At 32.5% G+C, this 20,816-nt stretch overlaps 3 protein-coding genes across 5 annotated transcripts in view; 1 reads left to right on the forward strand and 2 right to left on the reverse strand.

Moving 5' to 3' along the window:
- The window catches only part of LOC109545722 (inactive dipeptidyl peptidase 10), a 51,968-nt gene extending 50,141 nt beyond the window's left edge, over positions 1–1,827 (reverse strand). For both annotated transcript variants that reach the window (XM_019916570.2, XM_019916569.2), the window contains exon 1: positions 1,552–1,827. The gene's annotated coding sequence lies outside the window, so the exon portion shown is untranslated. The remainder of the gene's footprint in view (positions 1–1,551) is intronic.
- Positions 1,828–4,182: 2,355 nt separating this feature from the next.
- Positions 4,183–20,816, reverse strand: part of LOC109545712 (venom dipeptidyl peptidase 4) — a 26,230-nt gene continuing 9,596 nt past the window's right edge. Inside the window, exons 1-15 of one of the 2 annotated variants that reach the window (XM_019916551.2) lie at positions 15,398–15,646; positions 14,533–14,704; positions 14,282–14,376; positions 12,912–12,986; positions 12,418–12,470; positions 12,121–12,317; positions 11,890–12,059; positions 11,497–11,724; positions 9,510–9,730; positions 6,732–6,966; positions 6,483–6,661; positions 6,075–6,269; positions 5,851–6,011; positions 5,586–5,797; positions 4,183–4,395 (exon numbers count right to left, since the gene is read on the reverse strand). In XM_019916551.2, coding sequence (XP_019772110.2) covers positions 4,282–4,395; positions 5,586–5,797; positions 5,851–6,011; positions 6,075–6,269; positions 6,483–6,661; positions 6,732–6,966; positions 9,510–9,730; positions 11,497–11,724; positions 11,890–12,059; positions 12,121–12,317; positions 12,418–12,470; positions 12,912–12,986; positions 14,282–14,376; positions 14,533–14,704; positions 15,398–15,457 — 2,367 coding nt within the window. In that variant the 5' untranslated portion in view covers positions 15,458–15,646 and the 3' untranslated portion in view covers positions 4,183–4,281. Of the gene's footprint in view, positions 4,396–5,585; positions 5,798–5,850; positions 6,012–6,074; positions 6,270–6,482; positions 6,662–6,731; positions 6,967–9,509; positions 9,731–11,496; positions 11,725–11,889; positions 12,060–12,120; positions 12,318–12,417; positions 12,471–12,911; positions 12,987–14,281; positions 14,377–14,532; positions 14,705–15,397; positions 15,647–20,816 lie in introns of those variants that run through there. The other variant, XM_048665218.1, reaches the window with a different exon arrangement.
- The window catches only part of LOC109545711 (integrin beta-PS), a 16,440-nt gene continuing 12,874 nt past the window's right edge, over positions 17,251–20,816 (forward strand). The window contains exon 1 of the mRNA XM_019916549.2: positions 17,251–17,616. Within this exon, the coding sequence (XP_019772108.2) occupies positions 17,479–17,616 (138 nt within the window). The 5' untranslated portion in view covers positions 17,251–17,478. The remainder of the gene's footprint in view (positions 17,617–20,816) is intronic.

Consider the following 20,816-nt stretch of genomic DNA (forward strand, 5'->3'; position numbering starts at 1 on the left):
TTTGTTTGCTTTGCAGATATAATTAGTTATGTATAATGTTTACATTAGTGAAAGGATACAAATAAAGTAATAGATGAAAGGGCAGAAAGACCGTGGGTCGATAGCATATTGAGAAATAAGTATTTTAGATATATTTTTTTCTCATCATTAAGATGCAAAAAAAATTAATTTTAGAAACAAATTTAAAAAATATGCCATCATTATTGCTATTTCGGATCCTACATAACATAGGGGGTCCGTGTAAGCATACCCTAGGTATATGTTGAAATGTATTCAAACATTGCAAAATTAAGAATATAGTTTAAATCTTGCATTCATGCCACAAAAACCTGTTAATTATCAATGTGGAAAAACTATTGTTTTCTATACACCCATTATTTTGCAGTAAAATATTATTTATTGATTTGTTAAAGAAAACGGTTGTATTGTAACAGGCATTAACCCAGTTGGCATTTCTAATATAAACTTAAGTTTTTTTTTTTCATATTACCAGTGTTTACTAGTTAACAAATAAGTTGGAACTGGCAAGTTGAAATAAAATTCGTAGTAATTTCCAAAATCGGATTTTTCAAGTTATTACTAAAACCGCACGTTGCCAGGTAAATTTTCCAAATTTAATTATATAAGTTAAGTTGCAATAAAATAGAAAATCTTTATTACAGTTATTGTTATTCAGTCCGTTACGTAGATCTGAAGTTTGAGCCAAAACCGGATTATGCAACTGCGGGCATCTCGTGCAGATACCGCTATTTTGTTGAAAATCGTAATAAACCTAGTTCTTTCCGATTCCATAGCTTATAAGTGATAAACAAGGCAAAACTAATTTAGGTTGAACCCAATTCAAATAAACATACTCTTGAAAAACTATTAACTATTAAATTATAATTTAGTAATGAATTTATCGTTCTGTTGTACATAATGATTCTAAACCAGAGAATTTGTGTAAGTTATTATGGCATAAAAATACCTCCATTGATACTATTTCAGTCAGGCTTTCGAATGTGTCACGAGAACTAAATTTAAGTTGCCTGTTGTCAACAAATAAGCTTCTCTTCAGTGCTAAAATTTTCGTCCGCTAATATTTCACTCTATTAATATCCACCGAAAGTTATTATTTAAATCAAAAATGAGCAACTGGGCAAACTTAAAATAATGTAGTTTATACCATTGTCATATATCAATATATCATACCACCTTCGCACCTGAATAATAAGATATATAACGTTTATAGTATGCAAGTAATAAGTTTAGACAATGTGCTTTTTTCAGTCAGGAACAAATTATAACACACATCTCTAAAGCGTGTGTGTTGAATTGGCTCAAAATCAAGTTACAGTTATACATTTTCATAGTTAAGGCGTCTATTTCCCCTAGGTTTTATTTTTTTAAACTCAGAGAGTAACATTTAGGAAATTTAGCCAGTAAAACGACAAATGAAGAAAAATATGGCCAAATTTGTAAATAAAACAAAATCTATCCTTTAATCAATCTTCTTTACGAAACACTGAAAAATACGGCTTTCACGCACCAACGTTACTAATGCTCTCCTACCTTTAGTTGAAAATTAGAAGAAAACAGCAAGAAATCCTTGTGTTATATATCACATTCTTTCACTATAAAAGTTCTTAGCTTCCTCATTACATTAACATTACATGCATCTGAGATGACAATTCGTTGGAGGATTTTCAAGTGTCAGAAAGTGAGAGTCAACTTGTGTCATAACGCTAAGATTCAAACTATCCTGTGATTTAGGCAGAGTCTCTCTCACATCATTCATTGATCACGTACGTAGCCAGAGCGTCGCGACGCAAAGCGTTCGAAATTCGCCAGAATACTGCATCAGCAGGGATCGCCGGGATGCCAGCAGAAATCCTGCTATAGTGGCGCCTCCCTGTGGAGTCCTGAGTCCTGTTATCCTTCAAGATGCTTTAGACGGCATCATTGTTTGAGCTTCTATTGAATCTTTGAGTCTATTCACCATTCTTAGAAGAGTAAAGCAATTCTTGCAAAAGTAAGGATGTTACTTAGCGATGTAAAACTGAACGGTTTTCCATTCAATCGTTATTAATTTTAAAAGGGAAGCATCAACATTGATACCAAATTAAAATTTATGGTCGATTGGCACACTCTTAGAGAGTCAATTATTCCAGTAAAAGAATGCAAACATTCCTGATAAAAATGGGAACGGCAGTGATGCATCCCTGTAGAGCGGTGTTCTACACCCCGCAGATTCTGCGTCATGTGAACTTAAAATCAGAGTAATAGTAAAAGAAATAGGCGTACTTTCAGTGGGATAAAAGAGAGTAGCAATTGCGTTGGAAGGACGAGCGCTTGCAGCTCGCAACTTTCAGGGCCGCAAAAATTTTCTTTCTTTTCGTTTCTAATTGATTTCTTCTAATTCATTCCAAAGAAGGCTAATCCGCCATAGCAATGTCAAGACTGAAAAATAATATAAATATACGGGGTGTCCTAAAGGTATAGGAACGCTTGCTCAAAACACGCATCTTAAAACTTTGAAATGAAAACTTCTTCGCTTTCTACGCAAACAAAACTAGGGAACTCTTTTATTGAACGTGTGTATTGCTTTGACAATATTCGACTTTTTTCTTGTTTTGAAATCATGGGACGATAGCGATGAAAATTTTAATTTTTTCTTCAGACGAATCCTATTGCCTCGCCAAAGAGATGGCTGATTCGTCATAGTCTTTTCTCTCTGACTAAAGTTGATCAACAAATTTCTACCCGTGATTTTTTCACAGCTATTAATAAATAGCAATCATAAACTGTGACCAACGTAAAAATAAACTGTAATCTAAAACGTGATTGGCCGAAACGTGATATTAAAGAGCGACTTATATTTCCACTGCTAACGATACTATTGCGAGTTGCGTGTTGCACATGTGGCCCGGCCAAAGAACAAACCCAAATAAAATTATTTTGTTCTTTAATAAAAACTTGCATTCACGGGTTCCCTTGAGCCTGGATTTTAATGATATTTTTGGGAATCGTATGCGGTATGCACCATTTATTAGCCGTATTCTGACTGTGTATTGTTAACCTGTTCTGTTTTGTTCATTTTTTCGAATTGAAATTGTTTATTATGTATTGTACTAAGCGACGGAAAATTATTTTTTTGTGGAATTTCCTTTCTGCATTAGAAGAAACTTTTTCAAAATTTCAATTTATACAAAGCAAAATTATCTTACAAAACAAGTCCGTTGAATTTGAAACGGCACATGGAATGCAACATCACACAATATCAATAAATTCTGAAAATTTTGGCGAAGAATAGAGTAAATGTAATATTTTTGTACCCATTTTCACTCAAATAAAGTTTTTTTTCAGATCAAAAATTAAAATCAAATATAGCTGGTTCACAAAGAATTAAGAGCTGCTAGTTCCTCAAGTGAGAAATTTAGAAACATGCTCAAGAACGTCTTTGAACTAGTCGTCGTATGATGTTAATTCACTTCATTCACAGACTGTGAATAGTTTGAGATCTTTTCCAGTAGACATACTGCTGCACTCAAAATGTATTTTATTTTTTCCTTAATCTGGATCTCTGGCCACTAATCTACATATTGAGACCTTCAAAGCGAAAGCTATGAAAATCGTCACGACGTATGTACGATCGTAATACCCCTGTGTATGATAGCTCCAATTTACCACATACAGTTAGGGTAACCCAGTTTCAAGCATTCGTAATGTTGAGGTAAATTGTTCATGAGCGAAAAAATAGGTATTTTGAAATGTCACCTAGTAGAAATAAATACTGGAATTTGGGATTATAATCAACAAGGACATCAAAGTATTGTACAAATGATGTAGATGAGTGTTGGACAGTAATGTGTTGTTACGCAGACGTGACCTCAAGTAAACTTTGCATTAGTCGAATTTGCTGACTTTGCTTACACCATTATTGTAGAACAATAGTTTTATTGCTTTTACTAATACCAAATATGCAGCCTTTTATCAAACGACTATAGTTAAAACAGGAATAAATGCAAACATTAATAAATGAAAAACAGAAAATAAAGAATGGACACAAACTTTTACTTACCTCATTTATGTAACTTTTCACTTACCTCATAACATACACAAAAACAGTTGTTGCTGAACACTGAAACAAAGCTTTTCTCTATTGATGAATTTATTAAAACCAGTCTTGATTTGAAAATACTGTTAAAATTGTTGACAAATGTGTATTGCTAAGTAAACATAATTTAATCTAAGTGCTAAGTAAACATAATCTCGGGAGAACGGAGTTTCCAAAAATTGCCGTCAAACTACTAATGGTGGACCTTCAATACCAAAAGCTCTTGCAAAAAATTTGTCTATTGTATGATATAAATGCTTGGCCACTCCTGAAAGTGAATGACTCTCATCTGGATAACTCTAAAACAAATATAAACGTGTATATAGTAATTAATGACTCAATGTAAAAATTTGTCGAACAACATAAAAACAACAGACGGGGACAATAAAGGGGGAAATAAAATCCCGTATGATTTTTAGCTCTTGAAGATGCATTGCGATTTTTTTTATTTTGGGAAAAATTACCTTTCTATAAGACTTTTAATAAAAAACCATATTGAGAGCATTTAACCATATTTAGGGAGATGGACGCTGGACTTTAATTTTGACTGTTTATTTAAAGCAAATTTATTCTTAAAAGAAAGTGAAAGATGCCTCAATTCCACTGCTGATTACGGAAGTACGGCTGACGACGCCTTCATAAGCAACGTTTAGGACGGTTCTAAGATTGATAAAAACAAGATCTAAGCGAATCTAGGAAAGTCATTTAAAGGTTTCGGACATATTTTGTTTCGGTTGCTTTCGAACTCCCTATCAAACAATGGTTTTTAATCCCACATTTTCCCCAGAAAACTTTTCTTTTCGGCGTCAAACTGCATTAATGGTAATTAAGTAATTGTTCTACAAGTTAGTACATGAGGGATTCAAAAAACAAAATTTGAGAGATTAAATCATGCACAGCTGATTAAAGTGGAGAATTGACAAGTAGTTTAATCTGGAAAGTTTTTATTTGCCCTTCAGTGTTGCTTGCTATTTTGATTAACTACACACAAACAAAGTGGTATTAACTTTTTTTCATAGAGCTTTTTCAAATATTTCATGCTTTATTAAGAATTATTTTTATCTCATTTTTTTCGTATTCCCTAAATACTTTCAGGGGAATGACACCAAACTTGTATCGTTCTGCGTACTGTTGAAACATTTACATATATGTGTTTTAGAATACAGGCCAATTTAAATGATTAATTTGACTTTTCACTTTAATTCCCACAGTATTTAAATAGGACGATGGCAAAAATTCAAATCATCCTACCTCAAAACCGCAGTGAAATAATCAGTATTTTTAAGTTTTATTCCGTCAGAACAAAAGAACCAATGCCGTTAGAACAGAAGCTAATAATATAAAACTAAATAGACGTACGGGAGCGAAAGCATTTGACAACTTAGTTATTTTAAAGAGATGGCCTCAAGTTCTAGCAGAAAATAAGGTCAATTTTATTTCAAGCATTTCAAACTTATTGCTCAAAGTTAAGATATGAAATATCTCTTACCTGTTGCCAAAATTGAATATCAGCAGCAACCAATGATTTAATTAATAGCAGCGCATTCTGATAGTGTACATTATCGTCAGCGTTTCCATGTATAATATAATACAACTTTCCCCTAAACGATTCGGCAACTCGTGTAAGATCAGTATTATTATAACCCAACAGATTATCGTCATCCGTTGGTAAGCCCATGTATCTCTCAGTATATATCGTATCTGCAAAAGATTATTTGTTGATTTTACACTTGCATCGCAGAAATCCAGCTGACCGTAATAAATAAAACTTGTCACAGGAGCAACTGCCAGTGCGAACTTAAATATATTTTCAGTATCTTTCGCAAGTACCCAGCTTGACGCAAATCCTCCATAGCTCCACCCCCAAATTCCGGTTCTATTACGATCTATGTATGGAAAGTTTTCTTGCAAGTACCTTTCCAAAATATAAAACATTTACATGATTTCAACATATTATTGAAGCACTTCAAGCTCTCACTTTGTCACTGCAATTTGGTCTTCAATTTCCACAGTTCCCATGCTTCTATAGATTTGGAATGTTTTGCTTTGTCCATCTCTTCCACTACCTCTTCCATCGATGTATATGTAAATGTACGATCTATTGGTGACCAAGTAGTTTACAACTCCCGAGGAAAAAGCATCATTTATAACGTTTGAGTTTGGTCCCCCATATCTATAAATAAATATTTAAAATGTATTTTAATTTTGTGAGTTTCAGCTGCACTGGCTTTCTATTTTTGCCAATTTTTTTCACATCTTTAAGGAAATGACGCATCTAAAAAGAAAGGATCTGAGAAAACAGTTTACTAAAATCACATAATATGTGATTTGTGTGTCATCTACAAGCTCCCGCTCTGTATTGAAGCCGACCAAAAAGGATACTCACACATAAACCACGGCTGGGTATCTTTCACTATCATTAAAGTTGGGAGGCAAAAGTAGTCGAACTCTAGCAGTAAAATTATTAGCTACTGGAACCAACAGATCTTTCTGGGAAAATCTTAGTTTTTTGCTAAGCCGTTCTCTAACTTTTGAATTGTTATTCCATAGATATGTGTCACTATCCTGAAAGTTCATCCAATAGTGTTTGATAAATGAATAAATAGTATAAGTGTTCCAGTTAATGTGAACTTACATTAGACAAGCTTTGGATTGTAGCAAAATAGGGATTGGGTCCTTGACAAATTTTGATAAAATACGTCAATAATGAATTGAAAGATGCTCCGGCATACTTGCAAAGTCCATCATGTTCATCATCAGCATCATCTACAGTAAAGTTGCAAGTTAAACATTTGTCTTCAGTAGTAATTGTGTTGACCACTGAAATTTGCTGCTGGGATGGAGTATCATTAACTGATGAACCGTAGTAGCTAAATATAAGAAATTTTCGATAAATAACAAGAAGCATTATGAAGAATAATTGATAGTATTATTGATGTTATTGGTTGTTACTGTTTTATATGCGTGTATATCAAATTATCAACATATGGAATATTCTAATTATAAAAATATTGTATGCATTAATGGCAGATTTGCCAGATTCCATAATCAAAAGTCTGATTTCCCCAATATCAGTTATTCATCAAAGAAAAACGAACGGTGAAATAAATAGTATCCAAAAATGTTATCACTGCATATGTAAAGTTCAGGCTATATGAAGGTCAGTTGACGACAACTACTAGGATAAAAACCAGCAGTGAAGGTTCTGGAAGCACTATTTTTAATAAGAAGCTGCCTAGATAAATAATATGCAGGGTGATCGGTAACAAATGCAATATAGTGTTGGATTAGTGTGCAGATTCGATATAGAGTCAAAATAATGAGATTTAACCAAACATGCCTCAATAAAATATTGTCTGATGATGATACTACATAAGTCGACAAGTTTTTGCTTAGTTGTTCTTGTTCATGGCAAATATAAATCTAAGTTTAGTTTTAACATACCTGCTTGATTTCGGTACACACGCTAAACTGTTTCGTTATTTTTCATAGAAACGTTTTAATGGAAAGCTTCATCGAAATTTTAAATAGCACATTGGCTAGATGTATTGTTTGTAAAGTGAAAATATATACCGCAACTTTATCCATAACGAAATCCCCTTTAGAAATATTCTCGAATTAATAAATTAATCATTTGGCAGATCCGACTTTCGATCCGGCAGCACACTTAAATTTGCTTAGTTACTCATTAAGTAACTGAACACTATTTAGCCCAATTTAGTTTCGTTGGTTTCGTCGGTGGTTTCTTATAGGGTTCACTAGGGCATGAATGTTTTGTATGTCTCCTTGCGACTCAGTTTCTTCCATATAAAACAGATCTTTTGAGTGACCTCAAAGCAAAATTCGAAGGAATTAAGGTCAGCGCTTCGAGTCGACCAAGAAAATTAACTCCTACTTACCATCCAGCCACCTGCAAATCGTTCATTGAGGAAATTTCGCATGCACAATGTATTTTGCCTTTTGTCTAGTGGAGCATATATCAATTATTTCCAGTCGGAACAGTAGAAAAAGGTTTATCAAAAAACGTAAGTACTTTTGGCCACTTAGACGAGCTGGCAGCTCATTGATCCAATTTTAAATTCGCTTAAAGTTCGTAAAATATATTGAATCAAATTCATTGAGTCCTGAAGTCGGCAGAATTTCAAAAAATGGCTAGTCTAAGTATCAATAGTAAGCAAGTTTGTTTTATATTTCAACTCAAAAATAATCAGTCTAGCAAATGTGTTCTTCAAATCCCTATATAGTTAGCTTTCCGTTAAAATGCCTTGACGAAGACTATCCAAATAGCTTGTACAGCGCTCTCTAACCGATACTTCAAAGGCAAAATTTCAGTTTTTTGTGACTAAAAACTTGCCATGTCGACTCTTTGGTAATTTTAAATTCAAATCGTATTAAGTTTTTAAATTAATTTAAAATTGACACAGTAACTTTAGCCCTTCTCATTTCCGTAATAGAGCGATCATTTTTTTCAATCTAAGATAATGTTTTGTTAAATCCTATTATTTTTACAACGATACTCTATATATAACTGCGACGTATTCCGTACTAACTTGCATATATATAAAAAATACATTAAGAATATGCAAATGTTTAACAACACTTAACTTTATTCAAATTTAAATTCAAGAAAGTCAAACGTATTGGAGTTGGCATGACTTTAAAAGAAAAGTTGCTTCAAACCCGGAAAACTTAGATAGTTAAAAGAAGAAGGTAGAACTAGAAATAAAATTGCAAAGAAATTATCTATAAATTATTTAGGAAAAGTTAGCGTAAAGACGTACTGCAACTTATTTGATTCGATGAAGACCATGTCTCGATTTATCCCTGAAAAGTTTAATTTTTATTATAAAATTTTAGAAAATTTTGCATTGATACAAAATTGCAATTGATGATTTTGCAACGCATGAGCATCTTCAAAAAAATATTGTGATGAAACCAGTTAAGCAAAAGCGAAGATTGAGGTGCGATTTTTTCGAAAAGAATCTGTTTTACCAATCTAATAGGTACCAATTTTAACAGATGTTTATCTTGGCTTTTGCAGATGTTAATTTGACAATAATGGGTGTAAAAGTGACTATGAGAAGTTTATCTTAATTTGGAAGTTGATTTTTATTTTTTACCTTAAAAAGGAAGCTTCCTTAAAATCGGAAAGTTAAATTTTTGTAAGAAATTTGCAACCACAGCTGTGCGGTCTTATTCGAGAACGTTAGCAAACAGTTTATTAGTACTTAATTATAAAAAGCGAACTGAGTTAAGAGAGTGATTTGGCCGTGATTTTGTTAAGAAAATGTTGCTATGGAACAAGTTGCATATACACGCCAAACTTGAAAGAACGCTCTTTTTATTTAGTTGTGCGCACTGAAATTTAGTTACACAACCAGAAATCTTTAATTTTTAATTTATTCGTACTTACACCAAATTATTCGTTTGATCCCACCGATAGACAGTGGTAACAACTCGATTTCCATATGTCAGCCTTGTAGAAGTATGCGAACTGACATTAGTTAAGACCAAATGATTAAAGTAATCATCTTCATACGACTGAGGAAGTATTTCCAGTCTTAAAGTGCCATCAGCATTGTAATTCGGAATTTTTGGTGACAACCACCCATTTGCTTGGCTATAGGATGATTCCTAAAACGTGTACAGATGAGAACAAATAACGCTCTGCAAATTTTTAAACTTAATAACAGTTGAAGCAAAAGATCCATTAAAACGGAATAATCTAACGTCTGGTAAAACTAGGTTGATTTATAACTTCTTTACAACTTTTAAAAGGTTTTATTTTATGTTAAAATGAAGGGGTTTCCACACATAAAAGTTCAGGCACAAATTATCTATATTAGGAACGATAGTAAATTAATGAATAGTCCTGAATAAACGAATACAAAAATGATAATTTCTATACCGCCACCATAATGTTAAAAATTTTATCTGAGTAAAAATTCATAAAAATAACGGAATAATATTCGAAATCGTCTCTCTGATACTCAATCGATAATGGGTAGACATTAGTACCAACTTGAATACTCATGTTAGAAGAAGTTATTGTCTACAATATTTGTTGGATATCAATGATAACTGACATATAAATAATAAAGAAATAGTAAATGGTTGTGAAATAGTAAGTGGTTCCCACAAATTATTGGAAAATAGCTGATTATTAATTTTGCGCCTACTTGGGGCAGTATGGAAGTATCCGGTATAAAACTCATACTTAATAGAAGGCGCAAAATTACCAAATACAAATAAAGGTGCTGCCAAAAATTTGAAAATTAATCAAACCACTAGCTAATAAACGAGTGACTTGATAAGAGCAATTTCTATGATATTCTGCTTGAACTTGCTCCCACAGCAATGGATCGGGTTAACCTTCAACAGATAAAATGGGGTACAGTTATAGAATATTAAGCGAGTCTTGATAAGTGTGACCATAATAGTAGCACAATACATCCGTTACCTTACAACAATCACTATGGTATGCTTCCTGCACAGAAAATTAACTGTGAACATTGTCAATGCGTTTTTAACTGGGAATTATTATCTGTTTTGCCCTATTTTTACGTTATAAGGAATGTATTAACTTCTGGTTATAATTTGGAAGATGTACAACAAAACTGAGTTTTGTCGACTCAGTGAGACATTCTATTTGGAGTGGACTGTATATATTCATACACAACTAAAGCCAACTAACTTTACACCACTATTTAAAATAACTGAAAGATTTGTTATAATTAAATGATTGTCTTCAGAAATATTTAAATGGAAGTTTTATAAAAATTTGTCTCCATCTTTAATAGCAGCTTGAATCAAAAGGATTTATTTCGTACGTTCAGTAAATATTTATGTAAATGTTTGGCCGTAAGATCCCATATCGGCTTAAAGTTAAATTGCGATATATTGTGGATTGTGATCAATCTAGATTTGAAATTTCCAGACGTACAGTATGCTGAATGATATCAACTTTTTTGGTGGTATCTACTCAATCATTACATGAGTAAAGGTGATTAGATAATTTCAAATAAATCCGGGAGCTTTTGGTATTTAATTCTAGAATTAGCCAGATTAAACTCAGGCAATTCTCGTTATAAGTAACTATATCATTACGAACTTACTAATTTATAAAATTTTGTTTCGAAGCCACTTGTCGAAGCCAAAATATGTATTTTACTCTTTACGAATTTTCCGGCTATCTAGCAGTGCTGGCTAGTTAAAATATCTTTAAAAAATTAGTGACATTTTTTATTTAAAAGTTACAGATGATGCAAGATAATAAAAGATTATGTCGATAACAAAATGTCCAAAATATGGACATTGGTAAGTTTATAATCTTATTAAATAATTCAATCAAAACGGACCTACGCTACAACACAACACTTTGAAATATCTGTTGCACTTACTTGTGAGCAATTTCCATTTAAGTAACATCTAATTATCACTGACTCATTCTGAATCCTATTAGAAGAAATCATAGCTAACTCTGAGTCGGAGATCCAAGTAATGTCGTATAACACGTAATCGTTATTGTCTTCGGAGTTTTCAATTGAGCTAATAAGGTTAACTTTAGTGGTGTTTTGTGATTCTGTGTCGTAAATAAAGGTAGTGACTAGTGGATTTTGTTCGCCGACCTGGATAGAAGTTCTTATTAGAGCTAGTATTAAACTAAGCAATAAATTCATATTGTAAACTAAACTAAAGATGTTTTTCCTATGTTCGTTTGAAATGAACCACATAGGTTTAACTTGAAACCAATAAGTACAGAAAATGTTTATTATTCAGAAATTAGTACAAACTTTTGGGTACTTGATAGTTCTTGTGGTTGGGTATTGGTCATCCATACTTCCTGCAGTTCCATAAATGAAGTACGAAAAGCCAGCTACATTTGTGTCATTAAATTGGGCATATGCCAGTTTTTTACCATCTGGAGAAAACCACAAAGCCGATCCAGTTCCAAATACTTCCTCTGGAATTAGAATATGGATTTTGTTAGAGTTGATCGAGATTTTTAATTTTCAGTGATCGACCTTCATAAACCCAATCAGGCACTCCGTTATAGATTACATCGTCTTCGCCATCCTCAGTTACCTTCACGGGGTTTTCATCGTTCGAAATGTCTTTTAAGTAGTAAATATTATTTAAGTATACATAAGCCAGAGCATGACCAGTAGTGCTAAATGTTGCTAATTGAACCGCTGTTTTATCGTTGATGTGATAATACGCCCTGCAAGCACAACAACTCATCAGGTAGGACATTTCCAATAGCAAATACATAATTCTTCCAAATGAGTGTAAACATTTTTGCTCATAAAACTTTTACGTACCTATTCGCTATATTATACACTGCGTAAATTGCTGTAGTAGAATGTCTGTAAACCTAAAATACTTCAAATTAAGCAAAATTTAAGATGCTAGTGTCGTTCTTAAGACTCAATAGCCTTAAACAATAAAGCAGAAAAAATTGTTCTGAGTGAACATTAGAATCTGCCATATGCAGAAATAAAGGATTAAAGAACCACCTACTTATCAAAGATCAGTCTAGTTTTTGCTAGTAATTAATCAGCCTGTTCGTGTGATAGTTTAACAAAAACGTGGTGAATCGAAGAACAATTTCTTCACATTTCTATGTATTTGCTATGATACTTCGTATATTCATGAAAAAGTATTTGGTTTATATTAATGCTTGTATTGTACGTAATGTTTTATTTATTGTTTGTGTATATATTTTATTATTCGAAACATTTTAAATGCGGAATACATTATGGAATTAGCTAAGTCATCATGCATTGTCGATGAACTTATACAGAAATATACTTACGGACGAAACGTTGTACCGAATAAGCACAACTGTTTCATCTGGAGATAATGATATAGACGCTCCAGAATAATCATCCTAAAATAAAAACGAACAAATTTTTAATCTCAAGCACCATGTTTCATTTTTCTTAATGCGATTTAAGTCGAAAGAGAAATATTTTTACTGAAAAATCAGATATTGCCCAGCCTTGACGGGGTTTCACATATTATAAAATTGAAATTATCAATGACCATAGCAATATACAAGTAATATAGTAGTACAAGTAATAGCAGAGGGGGTATCCAGAGATAATGCACACAAATTTTAAAGGGTGATTGAGAACTACATAAAAAACTAAATTTAAAGCTGCATGGTCCTCAATCAACATTTCTAAAATTATTTTTATTGAATATTTCCTATGCTATGAACTGTTGTTATTGCAAAATCCAGCTTGTCTCATACGGTTTTCCTAAAAAGTACCGTTTCTTACCGATATTCTTAAAATAGCCAAAGGAAATTCTTAATATTAAGGTGCTGCTACAAGGAGGCTGGCAATTGCCGGTTTGGTGAAATGAAGTTTGGTTCACCTAAGTGATATTCTGTTACGGCTAATCCCAGATTTTTAAAATTTGCCTTGAAATTTAAGAGAGGCAGTTCAGAAAAGAGATTTTCCTACAAGGATCAGGCAAGGATTTTTAGATCAGCATATCTATGTATGCTCATAAATCACAAGGTAGTACGCCTCATTCGAGGCACTACTAAAATATTAACACTTTTCGAAATAATGTGCAAAAATGGTGAAACTGTATAGGAGAAAATTTTAAAAAATTGTAAGAAAGACATCTGAATTTTTGCTGCAGAATTAATGACAATACTTAAAGAACAATTTTGCTACGTAATGCAAAATGTGTTTCAATCTCAATCAACAGAATATTCAAAATATTACGTTTGAAAATTAAAGAACTTTTTGTTTGCTAACAAAAATTTGCTTTCTATGGCACTTTTTGCTAATACGGCTCAATTTTAAGAAACAGAGCTGCAATTGGTACATTGCGAAATATTCTTCAGTTAGATTTTATAGACTTTTCGCGTGGTACATTGCTAGTTATTAAAAAATGAAAGGTCATAGCTTTTTGCTTCACATTGGTGATGATTTCCGGCCTTTGAGGATTAAGAGATTAATGTAAAATGTTTATCATTCATAACAAGCGCCAATATTAGCGACAAGTGTGATAAATTTAGAAACAATCGCTCGACAATAAAAAAAAATTATAAATTATATTCAAAATCTAAATTGCAGGGCTTTCAATTTTAACTAGTACATGAATATGTTGTCCCAATAAATATAATTCTAAAACTATTAAAGCCTCACAACGAATTGGAAAACTTACCAGAAAAGATCCATTTATGAAGAGAGTTGCTGTTTTTGTGACAACATCAAATTTATAATAATCACCTTCTGAACTTTTATAGAGGAAATAATTATCTGTAAACCAAAATTTAATTGAAAAGAAATTACCAAAATTTTATGCAAGCTTACATGAAAGTTAAAAACGCACTGTGATTATAAATTTTTTTATTATAAAGTAATATCGAGTTGAATCAGGTGATTGATTTTAGGTATTACTGATGTCATAATTACCTGATAACCACGTTCCATTAAATCCAGAGGCAGAAAAGTATCCGTCAAAATACTCTTCCAAAGTAAAAACCGTTTTTTCGCTGTCATCTCGTGGTGAGACTGCAGATTGTTTAGGAATTAGCGCAGAATTACCAAAATCTACTAGAAGACAGAAAGCAAGGAGAAGTAGCAACTAGAATAAAAAAATCAAGCATAAACGAAATAGAATGGTTTCTGAATAAAATAATTATCGTCAAGACAAGTTTAGAACAATTTAATTTCGCTTTTGCGGTGTGGACTTGTCTTTGTTCGTTCACATTTTCATTTGATCTGTTACCTGCCATGTTGGTTATTCTGTTCCTTGCTTTTACTTTATTTTTTTAGCATCTCAGAAACTGAAATCCTTTCGCTCTTCTGATTGTTTTTGTTTTAATATTTCGTTATATTATAATCAATTTCAAAAGCAATAAAAATAATAAAATGCATGTTAGGCATTTGAGAAAATTGGTAAAGCGATCGACATTACTTCTCTTTCATTTGTTTACGGCGAATCACGGATATAAATACAAAATTTATTCGTTTTCAGAACCCTTTTACTGATCTACTCTTACTTCACAATAAGATTAATGTAATTAGCTAAAAACGTCAGGCTTTTATTTTGAAAAAGACAACTAAGCATAATGTAAACATGTTTTTAGAAGTCTGCATGCATGGTTTGGCTTAAACCATATATTTTAAAACTGTGGCTTATATGTTTACTTATGATGAGTCTACTCTGAAAAGTATACCAAAATGCGACATCCGCCAACTAATAATATAGACCTATTAAATAAAATTAAACTTTTCTAGACTTATGGATAAATGAAGCACATCATTAAGCGCTTACCTTTGTGCGACTTAAACGCATTTCAAAATTTAAAAGCTCCCACATTATATAGTATGTCATACACAGCACAAACTGTAATCAGCTACAATTAAGTAATATTTGTTTACAGAAACTTAACATCTATTCACAACCAAGAAAGTAATGATTCTTTCACTTCACACATACATCAACTGTAATTCTTATCACAGTGTAACACAAACTCATCATTGCGGTACATCGTTATCTTTATTTCACTATGAACCAGCATTGAATTGAGATAAATAGCTTATAAATTTAGGATACTAATTATTGAGTTATTAAAATATTAAAACTTTACAGCTGGCTTAAAAATGTTTGATTGGTTTTGAATATATCATGGATTTTTAATGCTAAATAAGTAAATATTGAGATTACAGACAGAATAGAAAACATACACACATGAGAAATATACATTAGAGTTGTATAGAGAAGTAGTCTGAGTGATCCTTTTTTATAATTTTCTGCTTGATACAACTTTTTCATCTCTATGTAACTTTAGTTTTCCTTGAGGGGCAATAACTGACCACCTCAACATTTTGATGTACTGTCCAATGGATTAGCCAACAAAGGTTTTCTCGGAATCATTCTGCCAAAAAGGTTATATCAAACATAGGCAGTTCGCTTTTTTCAAAAATGTTCACGAAAATAAAAGAAACGTAATAATAAACAATCACGAAAGTTACTTAATGAAAATCACCAAAATAATAATAATAGTCTGCAAAAACTGCTCATTGCCCCAAGCATTGCTGCCACTCTAATTTCTTTCAGCTCCAAGCGCAAACAGTTTGCTGTAGAGGTGTAATAAACGGTATTATTTTTTTGTTAGTTAACAAATGGTTACTGAAATTGCTGCAACTGGATAGAGCGCTCGACGATGCCGCATCGGTTCTGTGCTGACGCGAACCACTTGTTCAGGTTTATGAGACGTTTCCAAAAACAACCTTTAAATCGTCAAACGGCTGCAGCTGGTGCAAAAACTATTTCGGATTTATGAAACGGTTCCAAAAACAACGGGTTAAATCTGCTAGCTGTAACTACGGTTACAGGTTACACGTTTGAAACCCTGTTAATTTAGCGGTTACGTTAAATACCGACCATCCCTATAATGAAATAGCGCGTTCAAACTGTGTTAAATTTGTGTTGCTTCCACTGGTTCAATTTGGTATAAATGTATTTTTCCTTAAAATGGTTGGCTTTGTTTTGCTGCTAAATGGTTCATTTAAATTATTATGTTATTATTGTCCAATGAAGTTAGTGCTAGATATACATTAGTTAATTTAAATAAATACTTGAAAGTTTCAATTGAATTTCAATACTTGTCCTACACAGTACGAACTAGCCTAAAAATTGTAGTCACAATCTATATGGCATTAAGTTAGAAAACTGGTAAAAAAATAAATAACTCATAATAGGTTATACATCGATGTATTTACAACATATTAGCCAGTGAATGAACTGATAAGGTGATCTTCATGCTGACCTAAAGTTGTTATGAGGAAATGAACAATGTACGGCTGTGGCGTTAATCTTAGAGCCCAAAAGCGAAATCTTTCGAAAATGTTTCACCGGGAAAAGCACCATTTCATATGTCCAGTAATTACCTACCCAACTATGTTCTCCATTAAAGAACTTCCTATTTCTTAGGTTTTTATGTATTGGACACAGTGTATATGCATAGAAAGGCGAGCTATTAGTTCATTCATAATTCGACATTCTAATAATAGCTCAATTAAATTTCAATTTAAGCAACACCACTACAACCTTACTTCGTACACATCACCTATTAACAAAATTAAAAACTTACTCGCTGATAAACATAAATAGCCTAGAAAATTAATAATAAATGATTCACTACACTCGGCGCGTTGTGGTTTTCCTTATCAATGTCTTGTTTCCGTTTCAAAGCATACGCGAAGTGAATAATATCCCTTCTAAATATATTGTTTTATTTTATTGTCTTAGTTACAAATGATCGTGACTTACGTTTAGTTACGCCTTGTTGAGTTTAGCAGGCAAACTTATAATAAATTCGTTGTTTTAAAGGTAGTGCCTATAAGTTAATAATGAAAGTGCTCGGTACAGATTTTACAATAATTGTGCTCTTCATAGTATTAAAATGTTCCACCGCACATGACTGTGAATCAAAAGAGACATGCGAACAGTGCATTCAAGAATTGGAATGTTATTGGTGTTCCACGCCAGTAAGTAGCCAAGTTCCTTGATCTACATACATTTTTATTTAATTTCTTATATGCTCATAGTCACAATTGCCGAAATAGCGTTTCAACCAAATATGTATTAAGTGTGCTTCAGACGAAATTATGCGGTCAAAGAAAAAATAAATTACTTTGAAGCATTATAAAGTTACAGCATGTAAAACCGAATTTAACTGCCGACAATTTGTTAGGGGACCAATCTATATAACAAATATAAAAATAATACAGAAGAAGTAGGTAGCTGGATAAAAAGTGGACCAACATCAATGAGCTCATAATTGCAAGCATTTTGCCAAAGCAAGGTCCTGCTTGTGAATGTAAACATGGATCAACAGTTGTTCCCCCATAACTTTTAGTTAATAGCCAGCGAATACTGAACTTGTAATTTTATTACGATCTTAAATTGAAAGTAAAAACTCGGGTATAAATTTACTGAAAGTCGTGAATTCCAAACTCATTGACAGTCGCGACTAATGCCCTTTCTGAATCATCACCAAAGGGACAGAGGATCGATATGCGCTAGAAGTCTAATCCGATAATCCACCACAATGTCTCAATACCACTTTGCACTATCCTAAAAATTTTACCAAACTGCGTGTAATAACTGCTCTTCTTTAGGCCTGTTTAAAGATCTCTAACATTCACAAAGCGCAAAGCAGTCTTTTTCCAACTAGCAGGACGGGAGTCGTAGTGACGAGCAGTTGCATGGTCTTCGTCCTGGTATTAATCTTTATCTTGCCCTTTCAGTCCTAGTATTGGCCTGACGTACAAGAAGACGGTCTAGATTTTGAACTTGGTCGTGGTTTTATCAATGATTAATTGAAAATCTGAAGTTTTCGAAACTACTTCATTACAAAGATACAAAAACTCAAAATTAACGCGTACATTTTCATTGTCTAATAGGCTTTAGATGACAGTCCCTACCCAACTCGATTAACATGAAGATGATTCTTTGAAAAAGGTCGTCTTACTGTATCATATCAACTAGTTAAAAAATATTAGAACAAACATTCGTACCAAGTAACTAGAAGAGAAGGGAAAATATCTGGAACCAGTTACGTCTGAAATATGTTTTATGTTAAGCCCTGTTCTATTTATCTCCCACTTGTTCAAAACGTTGGTTTAGAATTTCATATTTTGAGACTCAAAGTGAGTCGTTGGTTTGTTAAGCGACTGTTCATTTTTCCTGACTAGCTTAAGGGCTGCGATGATAGAATTAATTCAGATCAATATTGGACTGCTGCGTAAGCCAGATTTCGATTAGAGTTACCATTTTATACCGAGTCCTACTTAGATCTTAAATAATTTGAATAAATCGAAACAAGATACTTTATGTTCAAGTTTTCTATGCAAGTGAGTGAAGTCAAAGCACATTATATGTGATATACCTACATTACCATTATAAGATTAATAAATATTCAACCAAAGTTAAACTATGACGTTAGTAGGAGCACCCGCAATCTCATCATTCAAAATGTATATAATTATTTTGGAAAAAGAAATATTCAGTAATTTGTAATTGTTATTTCTCTAATTAATATATTCACTACTCAGTTTTTGTATAATCACAATCCAAATTTCTATGGCACTTCAAAGCTCGATTTATGTCTTCTTCTGCCTCTTTCTCGTTAGTAAAGCGTGTTTATAATTTTGAAATAACTTTTGAGGAGGTATGATTTCTTCATATATCTGAATCCATTACGCTTTCGAATATGATTTGTCACTTGTAGCTCTTGAAAAAATACTTTCACATTTGAAAGTTGCCTTGTGAGTCTCAACTGTAGCACAATTGGGAGACCGTTTTGTAACTCTATGCCCTTTCCTGCCATTCATTTGAGAAATAAAACACTTTCTAAACAAAGGTTTGGGAAGAAACTATGAATGTGATTTCTACATCACATGAACATTTCACTTTATAGCTAGTCAACAGGGTTGCACTAAAAATTACAAACAGATTCAAAAATAAAAATCTTATAACGACATTAACTCAAGAGTTAAAATATTTTAAATTATCATGAATGAAGTTGGTTAGTCAGTAGAAATAAGGAATTAAGTTTCAAGTAAAAGTTTGAAAGCCTAAGTATATTACAGTTTCAGTACTATTAGTAAATATTTGTACAAGAAGATATAACCACTTGTCCAGGCATATTTAATTTTTGTAGCTTCTGTTCTAGTGACAATAAAATTACTTGACATTATATTTTCCGATTGTTAAATTTATTACTCAATTACTCTTCTATGTTGTTTCCGAATTTATTATTTCTATAAACCACCCAAGAAACTCCGATAGATTTTGGATCCCAACTAATAAGAAATTAAATGCTTCGTGGTCAATAGTCACAATAAAGAATATTTATGTATTTTTTTATATGTCAACCATTATCGACACGTTCTCGGCTTACTGTGAAATCGAGGTGTGATCTACAACCCTAACTGCCTATCGGTCAACTGGTTAAACCAACTAAAAAATTAAACTGAGCAAACAAAATTTAACAAACTTATAAGTATAATGCTATTCGATTTTGTAATCATTCAGAAAAGCTACCAACATACTAATTGTGTCAAACTTGCATACAGGAATGAGCGAACTAAGTTCAGTGAAAAAAACAAAATTTTCAAGTTTGTGACTTTGTCTTAGTGAGTAGAGATCAACGAGAGGATAATTTGAACTATGAATTCCAGAGGTGGAATTTTTTGAGAACCATACTGGACAAGAGTCCTGATCTGAAAATGGTTTTCTAAAAAATCAATGCTCAGAAGACCAGTTATCTCATTAACCAACAGAGTCATTAATTAATGATCGGTACGCTAAAGTGTCCAACTTGATTACTTTCTCTCAAAACTTGGAGTTATCAAATTATTGAAACTGTCTATCTATACATCTATCTAGCCGATTTTTCAATAATAATTTGGTTCCCAGAATCAAAGGAAATGATTCGTAGCAAATACAAGCCCACAGTATTTCTACTGTGTCATTTTTCATTCTGAGAATTTGAATTGGCAAATACTATAGCACCTGTGAGTACCTGTTGATTCTAGTTTACTGATTTTTGCATCGATCAGTTGATTGTTTTGTAATGATTCAAATAAATATCTTTATAATCAGATAATAGGAATTGGTGTGCACACACTAGATGAAATCAAAGAATCGTTTTTTTTTATATTGAAGTGTGTAACTAACGGTC

The sequence above is a fragment of the Dendroctonus ponderosae genome, unplaced genomic scaffold, assembly GCF_020466585.1.
Source record: "Dendroctonus ponderosae isolate FM_Combo_2020 unplaced genomic scaffold, Dpon_F_20191213v2 Dpon_F_20191213_3, whole genome shotgun sequence".
NCBI classification, from domain to species: Eukaryota; Metazoa; Arthropoda; class Insecta; order Coleoptera; family Curculionidae; genus Dendroctonus; species Dendroctonus ponderosae.